General features: G+C 33.2%; 2 protein-coding genes and 1 pseudogene across 2 annotated transcripts in view; 2 read left to right on the top strand and 1 right to left on the bottom strand.

Annotated features, from left to right (window-relative positions):
* LOC110671154 (prefoldin subunit 1) overlaps positions 1-26,404 on the bottom strand; it is a 55,170-nt gene that overhangs the window by 13,942 nt on the left and 14,824 nt on the right. The gene's annotated exons all lie outside the window — the stretch shown is intronic.
* LOC110636702 (uncharacterized) overlaps positions 2,003-26,404 on the top strand; it is a 172,631-nt pseudogene continuing 148,229 nt past the window's right edge.
* On the top strand, positions 17,340-24,862 carry LOC131174621 (disease resistance protein At4g27190-like). Its single transcript, XM_058138375.1, has 4 exons — positions 17,340-17,440; positions 18,245-18,307; positions 18,408-18,443; positions 22,988-24,862. The coding sequence occupies exon 4, from the start codon at positions 23,021-23,023 to the stop codon at positions 24,860-24,862; it is 1,842 nt and encodes a 613-aa protein (XP_057994358.1). The 5' UTR covers positions 17,340-17,440; positions 18,245-18,307; positions 18,408-18,443; positions 22,988-23,020.

Below are 26,404 nucleotides of genomic sequence, written 5' to 3' on the forward strand. Positions count from 1 at the left end.
CATGACATTCAAATAGATATTATGATATATGATATCAAATAGATATCAAATCATGGCATATATGATATTATGGTTGATACAAGGGATCAACTAGATCTTACATAGGAAGAACTACTTAATACTTCAGGATCCCAAATTTCAAGCAATTTCAAGCAGAAGAGTAAAGTTGTGTTCGCATATTTAATATTGGATTGCCATCTTTAGATATATGTATTTTAATTATTTACTCCATGAAATGATTTACTTAGAGATGTTTTCTGCTCCTCAAGGCCTTTTTTTTTTTTTTTTTAAAAAAAAAATAGAAACATTATTCTAATTTTTGAGCAATATGTATCGTTGAGAAAATGGATCGGACTTAACTCCACCCAAAAAATTGAAGGCGAATAGGTTTGTTCAAATCTTATAATTAGCACAAAGTCCTTATCCTAAATCAGTGTGGATGAATACTCCCATTCTTGTCAATGCATGAATGTCTGGAGCATAAAATTTACAGGTAAAACATATCATGTTGAGAAAATAGACTAGACCTAACTCCATTAGCTAGCTACAGGAAAGAGATATACCCAAGTCTTATATTTAGCGCAAAATCCTTATCTAAACCAATGTGAGACAACATGTGCTGAGGGCTCTTCCTCCACTTAAGCTTTGTCTTAGGTGCAGCTCAATTAATCAATTAATTGAATTTAACATATAGCTTGCTTTCTTTTAGTTATTAAATTAATAACTAAAATTTCTTTTAAAAAAATATAAGAATTTCTTATAAATAAAATATAAGAATAAATAAAAAAATGAAATTAATTAGATAAAGGTTAAATTAAGAATAAATCAAATATTTTTCTATATTTAAAAGAAAAAAAAAACTTGAAATTTTATTTGTGTAGTTCCCCAGTGATACATTGACAAGTTTTGGCTAAAAATAGGATATAGCTGTCCCTTGCTGGAAAACGTTACAAAAGAGTCGTTGCTGCAATTTCCAAGCTTTTCTCTGGAAATATTGAACACAGTTGTCCCATGTTGAAAGACTTCACAAAAAAAAAAAAAAAAAAAGGTAAAAACATGGCTCACGCTCTCCATTATTTGTGAAGCTTTGCTTTCAGAAAGTTAAAAGTTTATTTGACGTTGGGATCAAGCTGAGGTGTTCAACACACAATTTCATAAAAATAAATAAATAAATGATTTACTTTACGGAAATTATTCATTTTTAGTGATGAGATATGGACAAGAAAGTAACCCTTTGCTTTTTTACTTTGCACATGCTTATATATGGACTTTAATTTTTTAGTGATGATATATGGACAAGAAGGAATCCCTATGGTTTTTTTTTTTTTTAATAATTATTATTTCTTTATTTTTAGAATAGGAAGGGATATGGGTACATCCTTTGCTGATAACTCAGCTCAATGGATAGGAACATCCTCCATATGCTGCACTCAAACCATCTTTCGCTGAACGGCGAGCAAGACTGTTATCATTCCTAGAAACGTGATGGAAGGATAAAGAATGAATGTGACAAGTTGAGTTTTGAGCTTTGCAAATGAGTCAAATTAGAGCTTAGTAGTAATATTAACTTAACTCGGTTGAACTTGATTACACTACTATTTATTATTGAGAAAAAAAAAAAAAAAGAGAAATAACGTTAACAATAAATCAAGATGGTAACTTCCAAGCAGCGGCCAAGGCCATGTGGAGTAAAGAAGGACATTTTGTCTTAATAAAAACGCTTGAGATAAAAAGAACTGAAGCAACTAGAAGGAATAAAGTAAAATAAAATGGAAGGGTAAAGGAATAATTTTATGCAGTGATAAAATCAAAGAAGCCGACATTTGATGATGGATGAATAAAGGAGATAATTAAAAAAAAAAGGTGCTTTATTTTATTTTATTTTAATATATAATATGTAATACATATTCATTTCAATTTGCTATTACCGACAAAGACATGGTTGGTCAATTATTGACAGTTGTATGTTTTTATATATATATGCAGTGATACAGATCTCCTAGCTACTAAGCTATTTTCTTTTATTCTTGGCTTTCTGTGTTTGTTTGAGCTTTCTGAACTCACTGATCCTCTTGCTGTGTGTGAAGAGATGAAACTGTTCTTGCTTGTTAGCTACTCATCTCATGCTCACGCCTGCTGATTTTTGTTTCTCTTGAAAATTACTGCTCCAACGGGCTCTATTTGTAAGTTTAATTTGCTTGCTTTTGCTTTCTTTTTCTTTTTTTTTTTTAATTTACAATTTTCGCTGGATACATTCATGTTTCAGATGTAGGTTTATTCTAATTAAGCAGACATTCAAAGTTTTGAAAGAACCAGCCACTCTCTTTGTATTCGAAAGGTAGCGTTAAAATATTAATCCAAGGCTTCCTAGACAAGGAGACTTGCAGCTTCTGAGTGAAAACCAAGCACAAAAAAGAGCCCAAAATCCTTCTTACTTTTCAAGAATGAAACGAAAATCAACTTTCTGCCTTACCCTCCCATAAATTTGGCGTTATAATCTACTTATTACATGAGGAAATCAATCCATTTCCTGCCGTTACCTATTGGCAAAAAGCTATTTTTATGATTGGCTGATTCTGAAAAATAGTTGTATTCTTTTGCAGATTTAAGAGACAAAACTCAATCCTACTTGGTTTTCAAGTTTGTTAGTAATCCATTTTTGGATTTTGTATCTGTAATTTTTTTTTTTAATTTACTTGCATTTTTTTTTAAAACTCGTGTTTTACTATTCTTGTTGCACATTTGTGTTTTAGGTCTTGATTATTCTAGAAATAGAGCGAGAGAAATGGAGATTCTCATTGCCATTGCAAGTACAGTTACTGGTGAAATTGCTTTCCCTGTCAAACAGTTGATCATCTTTATTTTTCTTTCATTCATACAGTCTCACTATAATTAATATTCTTGCCTTTCTATGTACTATAGGTTGAATTTGGAAGTGTTTGCTAGATTTTTTTTTTCTGGGTAAGTCATCCATAAATATACTTGCTTTTTAATTTTTTGTTTGGTATGAATTTATTTGATGCTTAAATATTTTGTAGATCAAATATATTTACTGCAACTTATAGATTTCAAGATTGATCATCATCCTATTAGTAAATATGGGCCATGGTTACTTGCCATGTAGAGCCTATTATTGAGGAGAAATTATATGGTATAATTGTGATTCTATGTCAGCATTTGACATTTAATGATAAATCAGTTATAAAAGGATAATTAAGTATAAAGAGATAGTTATAATTTAAAAAAAAAAGTTTTTAACACATCGATCAAATCAAATTTTATGGATCTGTTATAACTTAATTGTTACTGTATAATTAGTTTGTCATTTCATATATGATTACCCATATGGAATAACCGATTCATATTAAGGGAATCATAATTTTATCTAGAGATGAGGTGAGATTGTATTACTTCTTTAATGTTAGAACGTTGATTGTATTACTTCTTTAATGTTATAACGTCGAAACTTCTACAGAATGAAGAGAATGCCATTATCGGAGAGATTTAAGAAATGGAGCCTTCAATAGTTAAGTTAGTCTAGTAATTATAAATATTAGGAAAAGTTGAATTTTGAGAATGTTGTGTTATGGAGAAATGAAATATTTTTCCAGTATAAAGGGAATTGGACCGGTTAGGTAGATCAATTCAATCGGAAATTTATACCTAATTTAGTCTGATTTAGATATTAAACCTCGTTACTATTCCAATGAATTGAATCTATTCCAATAAATCAGACCATTGAACCTCAACTACCAAAAATAAATATGAGAGAGCCAGGATTCAATCCCTGGCACCACTTAATGAAATTTGCGTCGCACTGATAATGTAATCCATGGCTGGCTTTTGCCATTTTAATATATATATATATTACATTTATTAAATTATAATTATTATATAGAAAAAATAAAAATTATTAACTTCATCTTCTTATAATTTAATTAATTAATAATATTAGTAATTTATTTTATTATTATGTTAAATTAAATTATTAAATTATTTTTCTATTTTATTATCTTTTATATAATGAAAGTATATAAAATATTTTCTGTCATATAATTTTAATATTTTCTATTATAAAATTTTAGTTAATTTTAATTATTTTCTACAATTATTTAGATATTAAAATTTAACTAAATTTATTTTTATAATTACTTATAAAATTATTAATTATTACTAATATTATAATTTTTTTTAATAATATATTGGTTGAATGACAGGGTCGATTTAAAAATTTTATTATCTAGAATTCTAGGAAGTGAAAGTGAGGTTGGAGTAATGATGCGTAACAATCTTAATTTCTGAAAAATTATTTTATTATTATTATTATTATTATTATTATTATTATTATTTTATTATCATTATTCCTGATTTTATTTATATTATTAAAGCTTATTTAAATTTATTTTTATTAATATTTTAGATTTTATTTTAATTAAATAGTATCATATTAATTTAATATTATTTGAAAAAAAAAAGAGTAAAAAAGGCAAAAAACCAAAACCCATTTCTTACCTCCTCTCTCCCTGTCTTCCAGGGCTGAAATACATGGGGACTAGAGTGGGCATGGCCCTCCAAGCCCATAGCCCCAATCACCTCTATATTTTTTAATTAAAAAATTTAAAATTGTATTTAAAATATAAATATTTTTATAATATATAAAAACCTATTTATTATTAATTATGAGTCCAATTAATAATTATAAACGATACTTAAGTGTTATTTATTATCTCATTGATTTAATTAGTAATATTTTTTATTTTTCGATTATTTTTAAGTTAAAATAAAATTTTTAATTTTACTTATTTTTACTATATTTTGAGTGAATACAAATAGTTAATGAATTATTTTATAATTATGTTCGGCACCTCCTAAATAATATGATCAAGTTCTGCCACTACTTTCTTCTCTGGCAATATCCAACCTAGCGATCGGTAAGGCTTTCCCATCGGTGAAGCACGCACCAGCAACTCCCGAGAGCCTAGAACGACGATAAACAAGGGCAGCAGAGAGAGAGAGAGAGAGAGAGAGAGAGAGAGAGAGAGAGAGAGAGAACTTTGAATGATGATTTAAAGTGATCTCAATGGAAGATGAGACGAGACGGTCGACAATTGACTACCTAAAGCCGAGCGAACCATTTTCGACTAGTCTTACCTCCTGCAGTTAAATCTAAAAGCTTTTAAGTTATATTAATTTTCAGAAAAAGAGACATGGATGTTACAAGTTGAGTTTCTAAGTTTTGAGTTTTACAACCGAGTCGAGCTTGAACTTGATATTATATTAAGTGAAGTAGGAGCAACTTGATTACACCACTAATTATCATTGAAAGAGTGAGAGAAAGAAAGTAAAAATATAATGGAGAATAAATGAAAAATGAATAAGAATAATAATAATAATAATAATAATAATAATAATAATAATAATAATAATAATAATAATAATAATAATAATAATATTTTATCAACAATTATTATTGATTATCAAAATAAAATATAGTAGTTAAATATTTTAAAATATATTATAAATTATTTTAAAATAATACTTTAATTAATTTAATTAAAAATGAAAAAGTTACTAAAACACCCTAGACTTAAAATTAAATTATTTTTCAAAATTTTGCCTTTTATTTTGCTTTTTTCAGTATTCCATGACTAACGTATTTTGAAAAGCAATTAAAAAATTATTTAGATGCCATTTAAAAATAATTTTTTTAAACAAATTAATAAAATTTTTTCTTCATTAATCAATTAATTATTTAAAATAGAAGTCTATGAAAAAGCTTTTTTTTTCTTTTCCTAAGCGTCTCCTATTAAAAGTAATATTGTATTAGTTAATTGATTATTTTTATATAAAATTTTAATATCAATTTACTTAGGTTTAATTAGAGGTGGAAATTTTTGTCATGACCTAGTCACATAGATCGAATTGACACTAGGATTTGAATCATCATAAGGCCTCAAAGCTATAGTAACACACACTATTCTAAAAAAATATAACCAAACCCAACATAAGTAATATAAAAAAATAAATAAAATAACATAATTTATGGAGTTCAACTCAACTCAATACACTACGTAGGAATTAAGAGAGCCTAACTATTCATTATACATATCAATGTAAGTTCTAAGAATAAAAGTAAATAAAAAAATATAAATAAACTAACTAAACAGAACATTACCTTATGAGGAATATGCATGTTACAATCTAAAATGAAAGTGCTTTTCTTGTCATTCGGAGAAAAATATTGAACAAAAGTGAGCGCTTGACTCATTGAGTACATGTATTAAATATAGTTATAATTTTTATAACTACCAAGTACTAATACAACCCTAACTTAGATAATTCAATACCAAGCACATAAAGCACATGTATCATCAAATCTTTGCACAAGAAAATAATTTGGAATTACACACATCACACAATTATACACACACATATAGAGTATCGCACGCATCCCGCACACAAAAGCATAAAGGAGCCTAGTCCACTCGTTTAGGGGAGCCTAGCTCTACCATGAAATCTATAAACATAAATACATCTAAGGGAGGCTGCCTTAATCCTAATCCATATCCATATACGTCTAAGGGAACCCAACTCAACCCTAATCCATAAAAAGTGAAGGGCCTAACATAGCCCACTAATACAAAAGAGCATAGCTCTACTCTGCAACCATAATAAGTGAGGGGCCTAGCCTAATCCACTAATAAAAAGGAGGACATCTTTATTTTGTGATACACACTAATTAAAACGCTCTCTCTCGCTCACACACACATTATATATAAATACAAACAAATATAACATGGGAGTTGATCCCATTTCTCAGCCACTTTAAGCCAAATTATGATCGAAGAAGCAAACCTACAAGTTTGATCTCTCAAGTCCAAAAACGAGCATGGGAGTAAAGCTACTATTAAAACCCGATTCATAAATCTTGGTTGGGGAGCAAAGCTATAACCACAACATATCCATATACATGCACACTCACACATACCAATATACATATGTACGCATATATTACTATATGGGAATTGATTCTTTATTCAACCACTTAAGTACAGTTGTGGCCGAATGAGCAAAACTACATGAGTCTCTTAAATCCAAAGTAGCCATAAGAGTAAAGTTACCACCAAAACCCAATCTATATATCCTGGTCAAGAAGTAACGCTACAACCATAACCTATCTATACACACACATAGAAGCTCCAATTTATCCCCAGGGTAGCAAAATGTAAATAATAAAGCAATAAATAAAGGATGCTTCTAATATAATCATTAAATACCTAGTATAAGTAAATTCATGGGCATGCTAAAAATGTAATAATATTAAAAATATAAAAATATTTAATATTATAGACTGATTGACTCGACTACTGCTGGTTTGACTGCGAATAAAAGGACAATCAGCTTGTAACACCCCTGATTTTTTTTATATATTATTATTGGGCTTCGTGTAGGTATCCTCAATTCGCGGAAATTCGACAGTTGTCCGGATCTGTGAATTTCCGGCGATGCATCAGCTATCGGAAAAGTCTCCGAATTGGATCGAGGTTTTGGCTACCCCACCATTGTCATGCATCCCGAGCGCGTTCCCGAAGTCGGAATCGGCAAAGGTAAACCCGAACCTTGTTTTTTCGTAATTTTCTAGTGTTTAAATCCATAAAATATTCGTGGTAGCTTAGAAAATTACGATTCTTTTTGCAATAGCTTAGTAATATTTCTAAGGACCGCGGGGCAGAGTTTTATAATTTTTAGAGCTTATTTGAGCATTTTTTTGCAAAAATGATCAATTATAAGGACTAAATTGAAATTTTACATATTGTGATGGATGATTGATTTGATGGGCCCAGGAGGGGCTGTGTGATGTGATTGAGTTGTGGATATATGGATTTTGAGTATAGAAGTGTATTTTGAGCCTTTTGCAGGTTGGGTAGGTCCTAGGTATAGGGGAGACTCTGCCGGATTTTCGGCACGACTTAGGACGTATTTGGTCTTTTTCTTTGTTTGTATTGAGTCAAATTTATTAAATGATTGTAATAAAATTGTCGTGAGCGATGACCTTCTTCCTCCGCCCAGCCGCCTCAGTGACCATCGTCAAGTCTGTGAGTAAAATATTAATTTTAATTGTAATTTCGATATTATTATATGTTCAGCATGCCCATGCATCACTTATATGCATATATTTATGTAGTTAAACTCTAGGCACGATTTATGATGCATTGATAACTGTTAAAGTGCTATGATGTTGTTGTGGTAATTTGGAGCAGTGTGCGTGCGTTGGCGTGCGTGTGATGTGGTGTGGACTATGGATAGGACGGGTAGTCACGGCTGAGTTCTTCACTGGAACCCGATCCTTCGAGGGTAGTCACGGCTTGAGTTCTTCACGGGACCCTCGATTTGGTTTATTAAGCGAAAGTCCGGCTTGAGTTCTTCACGGCACCAGTTGGATTTAAGAGAGTCAGATAGGGATCACCCATATGTTATGATTGATGCTACAGGGTGCGTGAGTGCTCCAAATTACCTTTTTGATGTTATGATGTGAAAATGTTGTTGATGTTGCATTTCACTCTACAGGGTGCATTAGTTTTAGATAGTTATAGAGATTATGGTTAAAATTGATATTTTACTCTCTGAGTCGAACGCTCACTCCTGTTCAAAAATTTTTCCAGGCCACAGGAGGATATTTTTGAGGTTAACCTGCTTTCTCCCTCGCAGGTCGATTACTAATGTTTGTATAAGCTTGTTAAATCTTAGAATTTCCGCATGTGTTAGAAATGTTTATTTGATTTGGGTCTGTAAACTAAATTATTAACATGTTGGACCTGTAAACTTAATATTCTATATCGGTTTGATGGATTGGATGAGGGAGCTGAGCTCCCATTCATTTTTATGCTGATGAGTATGTGGAGGGTGAGCTGAGCTCCCCAATTGAGTATTATTGTGTTTACAGGTCGGGTGAGTAAAAAACTCCCCGTTGGAAAGTCCATTTTATGGCCGGACTCTGTCCGTTTGTTTTCTTGAAATTGGGCCCAAATGGGCCTTAGAGTTGGATTAATGAACAGTTAGGCTTACTACGGGCCTCGGGGGCTTTAGGCTGGCCCAGGTCCTAGTGCCGGTCCGGCCCATAGGTTGGGTCGTGACAAATGTGGTATCAGAGCCTACGCTCCAGATTCATAGGGAAAAATTATCTAAGTGTTGGGAAGAGTCTACTAGGAGTCACATGCGGAGTATAGGATTCTGTTTCGTCTTTTCCTGTAATTCTTTGTTTCTAGATTCTACGTTATACCTCGGGAAATATAAGATTACCTCAGTTAGTGTCTTGATTTTCGTGGAGTACACAGAAATGTGAAATAGAGTTAGTAGACATGTGGAGGTCTATCATGAGGATACGTACTCCAAGAAATGCTATGTTTCTGTCTGTATGGGTTTAAATGGTGTGCCCATTTCGTGCAAGGCACAAATACATAAGGTGAGTCTTGAAAGTACAGTTGCCCTAGATAAGGATGAGGATACCACTGCTGGCAGTCATCAGTGGATGACCCAGTCAGAATAAGTTTATGATAATAGAAGATTCAAGAGAGATAAGAAATTAGAAGACCTAGTCTGTCAGGACGTATCGTAGTAACTATACAATGTTCTCAATGTCTGCTCTGTAAGCTGCAGATTACAGTACTGACATGGGATTATTGTGTAGAGCTGCGTGCATCCCCATGGTACTCCATAATGAGGGTGTTTGCGGATGGCCTCTGTTTTGGTACGATTGTGCCAGAACAGAGTTTTATATCTGCAAAGGAGTTGGGAACTCCTGGTTAGGGGTCTAGAGTTAGAATATTGAAAGATCACAGTTGGGTGATAACTAGAGTCAATGACTCAGTTACCCTAACATGAGCTACAGTTACAGTAGGAATTGCTGAAAGACTAGCGGTTTCAGTATAGTTATAAATTAAAGGTAACACCTATAGAGTGAGGCCATTTGGTCTTTAATATGGGGTCTTAGAGAGTTTTGGCATTGTAATGGGCCTTTTGCCTAAAGTTTAGTGAAAAACAGTATCTTCCTTGTGTAGCAGCAGGGCGCAGGGTACGATTTTTCTCTCCTAAGGGAGACAGGATGCTATGGATGATGCTCATAGCCTGTGAAACGACGCTTTAAGGGGTAATATGATAAGAGAGTAGTTGGCTTAGCTATTCTGGAGATTGATACAAGTTCCATTATAGGAATCATATATAATCAGATCATGATAGATGTAAATCCTTTGAATTGGATGACGAGTTTGGGTGCCCGGAATCTTAAGTTTTGGCTAATTGAGTAAACATGGATAATAATAATAATAATAATAATAAAATTATTGCAGAATCAGTTCTCAAGGTAGTAAGGGTATTATGTAAGCTAAAGGATAAGAATAGAAATCATACGATAAAAGTATGACTGTAATTTTCTGAGTTCCTTTCTAACTTCATATTGTTCAAAACAATAGTATAATCTAATTATAACAGTATTAAGAGTAATAAATTAGCAAAGATAAATCATAGAAGGCCAATGGATAAAGAAAGTGCAGAATGAAAGTTTGGACAATTGATTGCAGATGTAATATAATCTAAATGGAAGTGGAAGTACTAGCTAGAGTGGTCAAAGGATCAAATTTGAGTAGCACAGACATATGATAACGCGATAGAGACTCTAAAAGATATAGTTAGCAAGTACAGCTGTCATGTTAGGGAGAAGAATGGAACCAGGGATTGAATAGTCAAGTTCTATTTTGGGTAAGACAAAGGAAATAAATGAAAGGACAACCTAAAGAGCGCATAATAAAAGGAACAAAGTTAAGATATAGGGTAGGTTAAGTGTTATTCTTGGCAAGGTGAATGACAAGGACGGAGAACCCAAAATGGGACCATATTAGCAAGAATAGTGATAGAGGTATGGAATACAATAATAATGAGTAAATGCTAGAAGGTGTGCGATGGTATTGCGGACTACCTAATTAGGTAGAGAAAACGAAGTTAGTAAGTAGTAAGTTGAATAAAGGTCAATCTAAGGGATCAAATAGGTATGATGATAAGAAAAGAATGATAGATAATGATACATATGCTTAGTTTAGACTTTTGAGATAGTAAGAAGGTAGTTAGAGGTTCGTTATGAATGTCAGGCAAACGTTTTTAGTGTGATCAATAGAATCACTTTGCAGTGAAGCAATAACGACAGAACAACAGTAAGGGTAGAACGAAAAGTGACAAGTATGGGTGGTAATAAATCACTAGAAAGTTCAAGGATCAAATTAATGACCCTAGTAAGGGTGGAATTAGTGTTGGAAGAATTTATTAGTGAGAGAAATCTTTCAGGAATCAACAAAAGTTAAGGGCACAATAAAAACGATGATAGATATGAATCATAGGTCGAGTATAAGTAAAGTTAATAAATTATAAAATATTATGTCAAGAAGGAAAATGGTACGGTAAAGGGTTCATGCAGATGATACCTTATAGGTAGAGCATAATTGTGCTAGGAGATGATGAAATTTGGAGAGAAAGACCAAGAAACTTAGGTGAAACGTTATAATATGACAATCGGGTGTAGTTAAATATAAGAGGATATTTTCTTTCTTTTCAAGTTTAGCTTGTGCTTTTGGTTCTAGAAGGTTATATAAGGAACAGAAACTGAGTCAAGGAGACCTAGTTATTGAGAGTTTAGTAGGCACAAATTCATACATAATTTCCTGATATGAGAATGACAGTAAGTGCATACCTAGTATTAAGTATGAAAGGACGAACAGAGTAATGACAGGAGTTAAATTGAGTTAGCTACTAAGGCTTGCAACTGTTTTAAACTATGAGCTGGAGGAAGTACTATTTATGGTTGAGATTCAATAGATGAAATTGTTGCTGATGGGTAATTTGAGGTTGAAGTTTAGAAAGCTATGGGCAGTATATATGATTATATTAAGGAGAATGAACACGTGAAGTATCTTGTTTGGAATTAAGGCATGACACATATTTCCTACAGCCGTGTTAGTTCAGATGGAACTTATAGTTTATGGGGCTCATATTCATCCAGGATAGCAGCTCCCTTAACTAAGTTGACCAGGAAGAATGTTCCATTCATTTGGACAGATGACTGTGAGGTGAGTTTCCAGTAGCTTAAGGAGTGTCTAACCACGCCCCACGTGTTGACACTACACCGTGAGTGGTGAAGGATACACCGTGTATTGTGACGCCTCGAGTTGGCCTAGGGTGTGTTTTGATGCAGAATGGAAAGGTAGTGGCTTATGCTTCAAGGCAATGAAGAGGCATGAGCAGAACTACCCCACCCATGATTTGGAAATGGCAAATGTAGTCTTTGCACTTAAAACTGGAGACACTACATGTATGGTGAAGTGTGCGAGATATACACCGACCACAAGAGTTTGAAGTACATCTTCCAGCAGAGGGATTTAAACTTGAGACAGAGGAGATGGATGGAGCTTCTGAAAGACTATGATTGCACCATCCAGTACCACCCTGGAAAGGCCAATGTTGTGGCAGATGCCTTGAGCAGAAAATCTTCTGGCAGTTTGGCGCACATTTCAGTAGAGAAGAGACCACTGATTCAGGAGGTACAAGAGTTGATGGATCAAGGTTTAATCCTAGATCTTTCAGATGAGGGGGTATTGTTGGCTCACTTTTCAGTGAGGCCAGACTTGAGGGACAGAGTTAGAGTTTCCCAGCACAGAGACCAACAATTGATGAAGATTATAGAAAGAGTACAGCAAGGTGAAGGTGGTGAGTTTGGATTTGCCAATGATGGCGCTCTAGTGCATGGTTTGAGGATATGTGTGCCCGATGTAGACAATCTCAGAAATGAAATCATGCAAGAGGCACACTATACACTGTACAGTGTCCACCCAGGTTCCACCAAGATGTACCATGATGTGAAAGATAGCTATTGGTGGAATGGCATGAAGAGAGACATAGCAGACTTTGTGTCCAAGTGCTTGACTTGTCAGAAGGTGAAGTTTGAACACCAGAGATTGTCAGGGAAGCTGCAAGAGCTCCCTATCCCAGAATGGAAGTGGGAAATGATCACTATGGATTTTGTGACTGGGTTGCCTCGTACCACGTGAGGATATGATTCGATATGGGTAATTGTAGACCGCTTGACCAAATCAGCTCACTTCTTACCTGTAAAGACTACATACTCTGTGGCACAGTATGCCCGACTCTACATTCGAGAAATAGTCAGATTGTATGGAGTTCCTGCTTCCATAATATCTGACAGAGAGCCCCAGTTCACTTCTCGATTTTGGAGGAAGTTACAGGAGGCACTTGGCACACAGTTGAACTTCAGTACGGCTTTCCACCCTCAGACAGATGGACAGTCCGAAAGGACAATCCAAACACTGGAAGACATGTTGCGCATGAGTGTTTTGGATTTTGGAGGTCAATGGGATGAGCAGCTAGCTTTGGTGGAGTTTGCCTACAACAACAGTTACCATTCCAGCGTAGGGATGGCACCCTATGAGGCACTATATGGAAGGAAGTGTAGGTCTCCTCTGTGTTAGACGGAAATGGGGGAAGCGAAGGTGCATGATGTAGACCTAGTGCAGTACACTTCAGAGGTAGTTCCTTTAATCAGGGAATGACTGAAAATGACTTTCGAGGCGTAAGAGTTATGCAGACCCCAGACGGAGGGATGTGGAGTTTGCAGTGGGCGACTATGTATTCCTGAAGGTTTCTCCAATGAAGGGAATCATGAGATTTGGAAAGAAGGGCAAGTTGGCACCTCGGTATATTGGACCTTTTGAGGTTACGGATAGAGTTGGAGCAGTTGCCTACCGGTTGGAGCTATCACCCAACCTTTCTCACGTTCATCCCGTGTTTCACATCTCCATGCTCAGAAAATACATTTCAGATCCTTCTCATGTACTACAACCAGATGTAATAGAGCTAAAAGAGAACTTGACATTTAAGGAGCAACCTGTAGCCATAGTGGGCTACCAAGTGAGACAGCTAAGATCAAAACAGATCCCTATAGTTAAGGTTTTGTGGAGGAGCCAGTCAGTGGAAGAGTGCACCTGGGAGTCAGAACGGGAAATGCGTAGCAAGTACCCTTATCTGTTCAATGTGTAATCATGTACTTTATTCTGCCTTGTGTAAAATTCGAGGACGAATTTTCTGTAAGGGGGGAAGAATGTAACACCCCTGATTTTTTTTATATATTATTATTGGGCTTCGTGTAGGTATCCTCAATTCGCGGAAATTCGACAGTTGTCCGGATCTGTGAATTTCCGGCCAGACAGACCAGCTATCGGAAAAGTCTCCGAATTGGATCGAGGTTTTGGCTACCCCACCATTGTCATGCATCCCGAGCGCGTTCCCGAAGTCGGAATCGGCAAAGGTAAACCCGAACCTTGTTTTTTCGTAATTTTCTAGTGTTTAAATCCATAAAATATTCGTGGTAGCTTAGAAAATTACGATTCTTTTTGCAATAGCTTAGTAATATTTCTAAGGACCGCGGGGCAGAGTTTTATAATTTTTAGAGCTTATTTGAGCATTTTTTTGCAAAAATGATCAATTATAAGGACTAAATTGAAATTTTACATATTGTGATGGATGATTGATTTGATGGGCCCAGGAGGGGCTGTGTGATGTGATTGAGTTGTGGATATATGGATTTTGAGTATAGAAGTGTATTTTGAGCCTTTTGCAGGTTGGGTAGGTCCTAGGTATAGGGGAGACTCTGCCGGATTTTCGGCACGACTTAGGACGTATTTGGTCTTTTTCTTTGTTTGTATTGAGTCAAATTTATTAAATGATTGTAATAAAATTGTCAGGTGAGCCGGGACAGCCTTCTTCCTCCGCCCAGCCGCCTCAGTGACCACCGTCAAGTCTGTGAGTAAAATATTAATTTTAATTGTAATTTCGATATTATTATATGTTCGGATGCCCATGCATCACTTATATGCATATTTATGTAGTTAAACTCTAGGCACGATTTATGATGCATTGATAACTGTTAAAGTGCTATGATGTTGTTGTGGTAATTTGGAGCAGTGTGCGTGCGTTGGCGTGCGTGTGATGTGGTGTGGACTATGGATAGGACGGGTAGTCACGGCTTGAGTTCTTCGCTGGGACCCGATCCTTCGAGGGGTAGTCACGGCTTGAGTTCTTCGCTGGGACCCTCGATTTGGTTTATTAAGCGAAAGTCCGGCTTGAGTTCTTCGCTGGCACCAGGTTGGATTTAAGAGAGTCGTATAGGGATCGGCTCCATATGTTATGATTGATGCTACAGGGTGCGTGAGTGCTCTAATTACCTTTTTGATGTTATGATGTGAAAATGTTGTTGATGTTGCATTTCACTCTACAGAGTGCATTAGTTTTAGATAGTTATAGAGATTATGGTTAAAATTGATATTTTACTCTGAGTCGAACGCTCACTCTGTTCAAAAATTTTTCCAGGTCACAGGAGGATATTTTTGAGGTTAACCTGCTTTCTCCCTCGCAGGTCGATTACTAATGTTTGTATAAGCTTGTTAAATCTTAGAATTTCCGCATGTGTTAGAAATGTTTATTTGATTTGGGTCTGTAAACTAAATTATTAACATGTTGGACCTGTAAACTTAATATTCTATGTCGGTTTGATGGATTGGATGAGGGAGCTGAGCTCCCATTCATTTTTATGCTGATGAGTATGTGGAGGGTGAGCTGAGCTCCCCAATTGAGTATTATTGTGTTTACAGGTCGGGTGAGTCAAAAACTCCCCGTTGGAAAGTCCATTTTATGGCCGGACTCTGTCCGTTTGTTTTCTTGAAATTGGGCCCAAATGGGCCTTAGAGTTGGATTAATGAACAGTTAGGCTTACTACGGGCCTCGGGGGCTTTAGGCTGGCCCAGGTCCTAGTGCCGGTCCGGCCCATAGGTTGGGTCGTGACACAGCTCAAGTCACCTATACAAACACATTAATATCTATTAGACATTGATGAAAAAATAATTAAATAATTACAAAAGTAAGAGTAATAGCAATCTAAGTTTTGTTAGTATTTTACAGAGTCTCTTTTATATCTAGGACTTAACCAACTACAAGGCAAACATAGATATGAAAGGGTGACAACCTCACAAATAGCTTAAGCCTACAACCCTCATCACACTACCTATTCGGGGCCTACGAAAACATCTTAGCCTAATTCTGATGTCAAATCCCCAACTCATGCACCAAACTTTAGTATAGTCTAATTAATTATGTTCAAAGTTTCAAAAATTATGAAAACTTTCAAAAGGGTTCATTTCATCGTCCTTTAACTATTTAAATTTAATTTTGTTTATTTTCATTAAGCCATTAATATTTAATTTGGTCTCAAACTACCTTAGATTATTGGATAAAGAGAGCAACTTGATTGTGAATTTACCTTCACTAATTCTGTAACCTAAAATGCATTTTGAATGCATAGAGTCAACTATAAGATTGACTACCCTTCGAGATGGTCCACCGAGAGCCTCGGTCTGGCTATAAACTCGATCCCGAGTACTAGTGAGATATTGCCAATCCGAATGCACATACGAGATGCCTAGAGTCCATTAGTCATGACCCGAAGTCCATTCGTCAAAATTCCTCTCCAATTGTTATAGATTGGCTAATTTACACTCAGTTATCTTCGTCATCTAATTGAGGCACAGAGGTCATGATCCTTGGATCTAATTATCTAAATGGGACATTGTTTGGTCGAGATTTGACCAAAAAGAATCAGCCTCCTTTCCTTGCCGGAAACAGCCATGAAAACGGCCACCATATATTGGTCGAGAAATGAAGTAGGTTGAGGGAAAATCATTGCCAACTGAATCACAACCATTTGATGCATGGATTGTCGAAAACATCAATGGAAGTTGTTGGCTATGAATTCGTTCTCTCCTTTAGTTTCTCATTAGAAAACACCTGTGTTGCCATCGTTTATGGGCCACCGAAGTTGTTGTCACCGACAAGAGCTTGCTAGCGCTAGGTTTAGGCTTACCAAAAAGGGGGTTGATAGGATAACTCGTGGGGGGCTGTTCACATCTTGATTGGCCAATTTATTTTTTATAAAATATTACGATTTAACCCGTAAACTTTCAAGAGTTCTATAAGTAGGTCCTTCAATAATAATAATAAAGTTTTAAAATAATCACTAAAATAAAATCTGAAACGTTGAAATTTAGCTAAAATAATATTAATAAAATTAATATTGCTAAATTATTTATCTTATGTTTTTATTGACAGTTGTATGTTTTTATACATATGCACTGATACAGATCTCCTCCTAGCTACTCAGCTATTTTCTTTGATTCTTGGCTTTCTATGTTTGTTTGAGCTTTCTGAACTCACTGATCCTCTTGCTGTGTGTAAAGAGATGGAACTGTTCTTGCTTGTTAGCTGCTCATTCACGCTCAGGCCTGCTGATTTTTGTTTCTCTTGAAACTTACTGCTCCAACGGACTCCATTTGTAAGTTTAGTTTGGTTGCTTTTTTTTTTTTTTTTTTTTTTTTCAATTTACAAGATACATTCATGTTTCAGATATAGGTTTATTCTAATTAAGCAGACACACACATTTTTGAAAGGGCCGGCCACTCTCTTTGTATTCGAAAGATAGTGTTGGAATATTAATCCAAGGCTTCCTAGGCAAAGAGTCTTGCAGCTTCTGAGGGAAAACCAAGCACAGAAAAGAACCCAAAATCCTCCTTACTTGCCAAGAATGAAACCAAAACCAACTTTCTGCCTTACCCTCCCATAAATTTGGCGTTATAATATACTTATTACATGAGGAAATCAGTCCATTTCCTGCCGTTACCTATTGGGAAAAAGCTTCAAATTTATAGCAGCAAGCAAAACCACAAAAGTTTCTTCTACGGAAGCCTGGGCTAGCAAGACATGAGCCTGGGTTTTGACCATCATGGGTGAACCCAGGCCTAGTTACTTAACCTTGGAGCCCTGGCGTGCTTGCCTTCTTTTTTTATTATTATTATTTTTTTATTTTAGATAATAAAATTAATCTTAATAGATAAAATAACTTTTAAATTAAATTGCATTATAAAGAAAACAACCAAAATTACAATCATTCAAAACATTTTAATAATAAGAACTTTAGTTATTAATTGTAACACATCTGCAGCTAATTATTGGTTAAAACTTTCAAAAAATAAATGAAATTTTGAGTCTTGCCACTAACTAGAATTTTTTTGGTAGCAATGACTTTTCTTGCTATTTTTATGATTGGCTGATTTTGAAATAAAGTTGTATTCTTTTGCAGATTTAAGAGACAAAACTCTATCCTACTTGGAGATTCTTATTGCTATTGCAAGTACAGTTACTGGTGAAATTGCTTTCCCTGTCAAACAGTTGATCATCTTTATTTTTCTTTCATTCCTACAGTCTCACTATAATTGATATTCTTGCCTTTCTATGTACCATAGGTTGAATTTTGAAGCCTTTGGTAGATTTTTTTTCTGGATAAGTCATCCATAAATATACTTGCTTTTTAATTTTTGGTATGAATTTTATTTGATACTTAAATATTTTGTAGATCAAGTATTTTTAATGCAACTTATAGATTTCAAGATTCAACATCATACTGTCAATAAATATGGGCTAGGGTTTGTCGCCACGTAGAGCTTATCACTGGAGAGAAATTATATAATACAATCGTGATTTTGTATCAGTATTTGACATGAAATAACAAATTAATAATGAAATAACAGTTAAACATAAAAAGATAATTATAATTTAAAGAAAAAAATTATTTTTAATACAGGGATAAAACTGAATTATATGGAATTTATTATAACTTAATTATTACTATATAATTAGTTTGTCATTTCATATATAATTACTCACATGGAATAACTGATTCATCATATAATTTCTCGTCGTTGAGGGATTTGTGACTTTATCTAGAGATGATGTGAGGTTCTGTGTCTCTTCCAATGTTGGACATTGAAACCTCTATAGAACCTCTGTAGAATGAAAAGAAAGTTATCATAGGAGAGATTTTAGAAATGAAGCCTTCAATAGTTAAGTTATTCTAGTAATTATATATATTAGAAAAAGTTGAATTTTGAGAATGTTGTGTCATGGAGAAGTGGATTATTTTTGCAGTATAGCTAGGATCCATTCTATTTATAACTATTTTGTAGTATTGTGCTTGACCTACCCCTTAGGTATGCTGTTGACATTTCTATAGAAGCGGTCCACCTACTTGTGTTGTCAAACTAGGTCCAGATTGGACCGGTTAGTTAAACCAGTTTAATTAGGAATCCATATCTAATTTGGTATGATTTAGATGTTAAACCTCTTTAATATTCGAATGAACTAAACCTATTCCAATGAATCGGACCATTGCACCTTAACAGAAAAAATAAATATGAGGGAGCCTGATTCATTCCTGGCACCACTGATGAAACTCGTGTCGCAATGATCATGTAATCCATGCTTTGCTTTTGCCATTTTAATACAATAAAATATATATTATTATTTCAATGGGTTATTATATAATTTATTTATTTTATTAAATTATAATTATTATATAGAAAAAATAAAAATTTTTACTTCATCCACTATATATATATATATAGTCACGGCTTGAGCTAGTCTCGTTGAAAATTGATCCTTATGAGTATGGTAAAGTCGAGGTGAGGCATGACTTTGAGAGGTATTTTGCTAGCCTCTACACTTGGATTTTAAGCGAAAATTCCACTAAAGAGGTATCTCACTAGCGGGATTTGAATTAAGAGAGCTGTACAAGGGATCAACTCTCATATTTATGTATTGATATGATACAATGAGTGTGTAAATAGCTTAAAATTATTTTCTCGTGAGAATATTAGGTAAATTATTTATTATGTGTATTGGATGTGTATTTCATGATAGAATTATATTAACTTTAGGTAGTTGTAGAAATTGTATATGTAATCAATATCTAAACTTACTGAATCGAATGCTTACTCCTATTCAAAAAAATCTTTTCCCCAAGTTACCACCTGCTTAATAGCTTCAACTCTCTATCTTAAGGGTCATAAACCCTCACTAGGAGTTTCTAATTCCTCTAAAAATACAAAACCCTATCTGAACACAGTGGATCCCCCAAGGAGAAAATTATTAGCAAAATATTCTTATCGGGCACTATTAGGATGCATGCAGGTTTATACAATAATCATATGTTGGTACTGTAATTTGTGGCTTATAAAACTAACAGTGAGAACATTAGATAGGTTAAACAATTCCTTCAAATAAACTGTGATTTTTAACCTCTTATTCTCTATAGAACTCTTATGGAAAAACGCAACTTCAAGAAACATTTCCCCATCAACCTGCTAAAAGTGGCGCTTATGCCCACCACATATAGTGTGGCTATGCTGGTATAACTCATCTCTAAGCCTTTGTGCCTCTTACTAGGTAGACACACTATCATAGCCTATCACAATTAATTCAAATATGTCATCCTATGGGGTACATACATCCATGGCAGACCTTAGCATATTTGCTTACCTAAATCTCATCATGTCCTTTATTCGATGATTATCGAAGCACTAGACAGATGAATTTGTATGCTACACAAGGGATAAAATTGATGCTAGATGCAAGGAAGAATCATACAACCCACACACACATATGGTGGAGCCTAGCTTAACCCTTATCCATAATAAATAAGAGGCTTAGCACAAATGTATTATAAAATTTATTGCACATGATTTAAAGATTATATATATATATATATTAAAAACACTTGATTTTTTAATTTAATAGAAATATAATAGATTAAAATAATAATTTTTATATAATATATGCAATTTTTTTTATCAAGATAACAAATTTTCAAATAAATAAATTAATTAAAATTTAATACTTTTTCACAATCTACAAATTACAATTTAGAGTTGGAAAAAGACTACTCTTAATGTGCTATTTCTATAATAATTTATTAGTAGTATGTTCGCACGTTATGCAGGTTCACATTATTAATAATATAATATTTTTTTTGTAAATCAAAAAAATCATATTGACAAAGATATTGAATTACGTATGTGCAAAATATTTTGATTAAAAAAATTTTACTCAATAAGTGTATTATACCATTTTAATAATTATGTGATATATACATTTGGCATGAAATTGTTAAAAATATGTGATAATTATTTTTTTTAGACTGTAATATTTATAAATTGATTAATTACATGATAAACTATATAGAAAATTTATAAAATTTGTTTAATTAAATAGTTTATTAAATATATTTTAAAAATTAAAAATCACTTAATAGAAAAATTAGTAATTCACAATCAACTTCCAATATTTTATTTACTATTTTTTTTAACACACATCGCACGTTGTTTAATTGTGATTTAATTTGTTTTTATTTAATTTTCTCTTAATTTTTTGTATATAATATAATATTATTATCATTCATTATCATAATAACAAATTAATGACCATAACTATATTTTACTTCTAATAAAAGTTAATTTGTATTTTTAAATTTTTACACATTTAATTTCTATAGTTTTTTTAAATCATCTTCTTTGACTCTGCTATTTATATAGTTTAGAATTTCTTTTTAGTTCTAATATTTATATACACTCCCATTGGAAGGGAAAAAAAATACAAAAATGCAGTGAAGAAAGACAAAAGTAAACTATAAGTCAAAGTTAGTTAAGCTTGAGTCTTATTACACGAAAATAGAAAGTAAATATAAAAGTTATCCATTGCTAATATTTAAAAAAAAAAGGCTACAACTTTATAATAAATAAAATATTTGTCATTGGATAGGATTACAATTTTATATCCATAGGTATAAATATAATTTTTTTATTTAATTAAAATTTTTTAATAATAATTTTATAATTTAATATTATAAGTTTGTAAATATTTAAAATAAATAAATAAATAAATAAATCGGTATAAATAAGATTGGGTATTTAATATTATTTATTAATTTCATTTTAATAAACTAAATATTTTTTAAAAAATTAATAATTCTTATAGGATTAAGAATATAGAATTATAATAGGATTTTTAATAGAAGTACAATTATTAGTGACTAATGTATATGAAATTGTTTGTCCTATCGAAAATATTAGCTATAGATAAAGCGTGTACGACTTTGTAAAGAAAAACTTCTTATTGCTTAAGTATTATCAATGGATATATTGCCATTAAAGGTAATTAATGACAAATTTTCATCACTAAGTTATTATAGGTTACAGATTAATAATAATTTTTATTTTCACTTATTACTTTCTTATTTTAGTTAATTATTTCTTATAAAATTTTAAATTTAATTTAAGTTAAGTAGAATTAAAAATTTTAAATTTATACAAACTTTAAAATTAACTTAAATAGTAAAAATATAATTGTAATTAATTTGAAAAATGAAGGGTATTTTTGATAAATTTAATATATATATTTAATATAGTTAAATTCTTAAAATCATAATTAATTATAAATAAATATTATTTTTTAAATTTAAAATAAATATACTAATGATTCAATCAAAATATAAAAAATATGCTTGAAATTCATAGCAGTAATCAAGTAAGAATGAGAAAATTGACTTGTAATATACTATTATATAGTATATAGATAGATATAAATATCCTTCGATATCCCTATTCATTACTCTGATAATTTATTTTGTTGCATAATTGTTATTATGGATGCACTATTAAAAAAAGGGTGATTTATTTTATTTCATTTTAATATATTATATAATGTTTATTTCAATTTAATTTATTTTTTAGTTTATATTTTTTTCTAGGATTAATTACATTTGGTGGTTATTAAATTTCAAAATCAGTGATATTATTATATAATCTATTTTATTGTTTAATTAATTTTTATTCTATTGTTTATTTTGTTAGTTTTATTGTTCAAAATCAATGAAGTAAAATAAATCACCCTTTAGTTTTATTGTCAGTAATCCATCCTTGGATTTGCATCTGTAGTTATATATATATATTTGAATTCGTGTTTTACTGTTCTTGTTGGCATTTGTGTTTCAGGTCTTGGTTATTCTAGAAATAGAGTGAGAGAAATGGAGATTCTCATTGCTGTTGCAAGTGCAATTGCTGTTGAAATTCCTAAAGCCTTGGTGGCCCCTGTCAGCCGACATATTAAAGCCTTGGTGGCCCCAATCAGCCGACATATTGGTTACCTAACTGGCTACGAACTTAACATCAAGGATCTGAAAGAGAAGCTTCAGAAACTGAAAGATAAGAAAACTGTCGTGGACCGACATGTAGCTGGCCCCACTGCTGATTCAATAATTCAATGGAAAAAGAAAGTGGATGACATCAGTAAGAAGGGCAATGAATTTTTTCAAAATGAAATGAACGTGAACAAGTGTTTTAACACGAACTGTCCAGATCCAATGTCACGTTATTCCTTGAGCAAGAAAGCTGAAGGGATGACAAAGACGGTGCTTGATCTGCTCAAACAGACTGAAGAGTTCGGTGACATGGCCCATCCAGGTATCAACCTAGGATCAGCTTTCATTACTGAAGGCATTAGGGATTTTAGATCAAGGGAATCAATTAAAAATGAAGTCTGGGAGGCCTTGAAGGATGACAACCTTAGCATGATCAGTATATGTGGAACTGGTGGTGTGGGTAAAACCACGATGGTAAAAGAGCTTGTGCAAAGAGTTGAAAGAGAGAAATTGTTTGATGTCGTTGGAATGGCAGTAGTGTCCCAAACTCCTAATATCAAAAAGATACAAGGTGACATTGCATCTTGGCTAAATTTGAAATTGGACGATGAGAATGAGTTAAAAAGAGCAGGCGAGCTTCGTCAGGGGCTTATAAACCATGGTAAGAGGATCCTCATAATATTGGATGATGTTTGGAGCGAGTTGGATTTTGAAAAAATAGGACTTCCTTCAAGGGGAGAGAGAAAGGGACACAAAATTATGTTGACTTCACGTAACATGGATGAATGCAATAAAATGGAAAGTGAAAAGAATATCACTATGAAAGTTTTAGAAAAAGATGAAGCTAGGGATCTTTTTAGAGAGATGGCAGGCATTTCCAATGTCCAGGATTTGCATCAGACGGCAACTGAGATTGCAGATGAATGTGGAGGCTTGCCTCTTGCTATTGTAACTATTGCAAAGGGATTAAAAAACAAAGGGAGGAACAAATGGGATGATACGCTCCAACGGCTAAAGAATTCTAACCTACAAGGCGTATCAAGAGATGTGTTTTCCAGAATTGAATTAAGTTACAAGCTTTTGGAAGACGAAGAGGCCAAGTCATGCTTTCTGCTTTGTAGTTTGTTCCCCGAAGATTTCAATGTTCCGGTTGAAGATTTGGTTAGATATGGAATGGGCCTACGGTTGTTTAAAAATGTTGATAAAGTGCATCATGCAAGAACTAGGGTCTATAATCTTATTGATGAACTTAAAGAATCATTTTTATTGCTTGAAGGTGATAGGCATGACTATGTCAAAATGCATGATATTGTCCGCGATGTAGCCATATCAATTGCCTCAAGAGATAAGCAATGGCACACGTTACAAAGTGAGGCTAAAATGAAGTGGCTAGAGGAAGATGGGTACAAACATTGCATTGTAATTTCACTTTCGTATGAAAAAATCAGCGACCAGCTTAATGATTTGGAGTATCCGAAGCTTGAACTCTTGCAAATTTGGGATGATTGTTGGTCACCAGGCCTTCCAAACAACGTTTATGCAGGGATGAAAGAACTCAAAGTTCTAGCTTTGTCTTCGAGTTTCACATCACTGCCACAATCACTTGATGTCCTGAGGAATCTTCGAACCTTATGTCTTGAGGTATCTAACGAACATTGGGGACGCGCCATTGGAGCTCTTGTCAAACTAGAAATACTCGAAATTCGTTATGGATGCTCAAGTTTCTGAAGACTGAAACTTCAGGCAAAATGGAGGCTTTTGGTACAGAAATTTCTAATGGAGTCATATGATGAGTGTCTAGCTCGCTGAGGCTTGCATTGGTTTTCCTTCCGTCTTCCATGGGTTCCCAATTCCCAAAGTGATATGGCAAATACAACTCTTCTAGTTTAGACAGCGCTAACAATACGCCTGATGGAATGTATTCAAGGCCATCGGCCCTCCTCAAGTCCAGCAACCTTAGATTTTTTAGTTGTCCTATTTCTCCAGGCAACCTTGATGGGGAAAGCTGAAGTCTTGAATTTGATAAAAGTGATAAATATGAAGGAGGTAATATCAACTGATGAATGTGTTGAACAGGGGATTCCACGGTTACCAGAAATTCAGCTTCCATACTTTGGGAAATTGAGAGAATTAAATATACAGTCATGTGATGAGTTGAAGTACTTCATTCCACTATCCACGGCTAAAGGATTGAGACAACTTCATAAAATATCTGTAAAGTGCTGCAAAGAGATGGAGGGAATTTTCTACAACAGCGAAGTGGACGACGAGGTTGAGTTTCCCGAACTTACAGATTTGGAGCTGAGGGACCTACCAAACTTCCTTGGTTTTATCATCAACAAATCCTTGTTCTGGAATGTAAGCTTTTATCTTTTCAAATATATTAAAAAGAAATATCGGTTACAAGAAATCAATAGCACTTCATTAAATTATTCATACAAAAAAAAAAGCAGAACTCTGAACGATGAACCAAAATTTATTAAATTTTTTTTTATTTGATTTTATGAGGTTCAAACTCAAAATTTGACGGTTCTACAAGTGACTCTAAATATTGGCAAGTTAAATCTCATTTACAAATTATCTTTATTTATAATTAAAGGAAAAAAATATATTTGAAATTTAGTGAAACTTTTATAATTGCACTTGATATATTTTAACTTTTTAATAAATAATTTCAGTAACTAGAAAAATACTTCATTATTCTTTAAATCTCAGCAATAGTTAAGCTAGCTTCCCACTTCACTAACTAAACCATATAAATGATTAAATATCAGGCCTCAGTCTCTGTCTCTTTTTTTTCCGCATATTTGGTTTTGGTCCTATGTTCCTCAAGATGTTTTTCCAATTAGCATTAGTAGCCACAGGATGGGTCTTAATGGGATTGGTCTATTTGGCCATGGGTTTATTCTGATTAGTTAATGTGATTTGATGAAATTGACAAGAGAATGCCTAATTCTAGCTCCCGAAACAAAAACTTATCCGTCCTGATTCAAATCAATGGAGAAAATCGTAGATAACAATCTGATAATCCCAATTCATATCCACCGCAAATTGAAACCCAACAACTTTCAAATGAAATATTCTATCTCATGCTTGGAAATTCCTACCAAAACTTCAGTTGAAACTCAAGAGATATATAATTCTCAAATAAATGATAATAAAGAATCAAACACTATAATTATCAACAGATTTGAAATTTAATGATACGTAGGTAATTATTAACAGATTTGAAATTTAATGATAATTTACCAATGGATTTGAAATTTGTAA

The sequence above is a fragment of the Hevea brasiliensis genome, chromosome 16 (genome assembly GCF_030052815.1).
Source record: "Hevea brasiliensis isolate MT/VB/25A 57/8 chromosome 16, ASM3005281v1, whole genome shotgun sequence".
NCBI classification, from domain to species: domain Eukaryota; kingdom Viridiplantae; phylum Streptophyta; class Magnoliopsida; order Malpighiales; family Euphorbiaceae; genus Hevea; species Hevea brasiliensis.

What these genes read in the sequence shown, in the direction of transcription:
- LOC131174621 (XM_058138375.1), top strand. Translation starts at nt 23,021, where the DNA reads ATGGAGATTCTCATTGCTGTTGCAAGTGCAATTGCTGTTGAAATTCCT.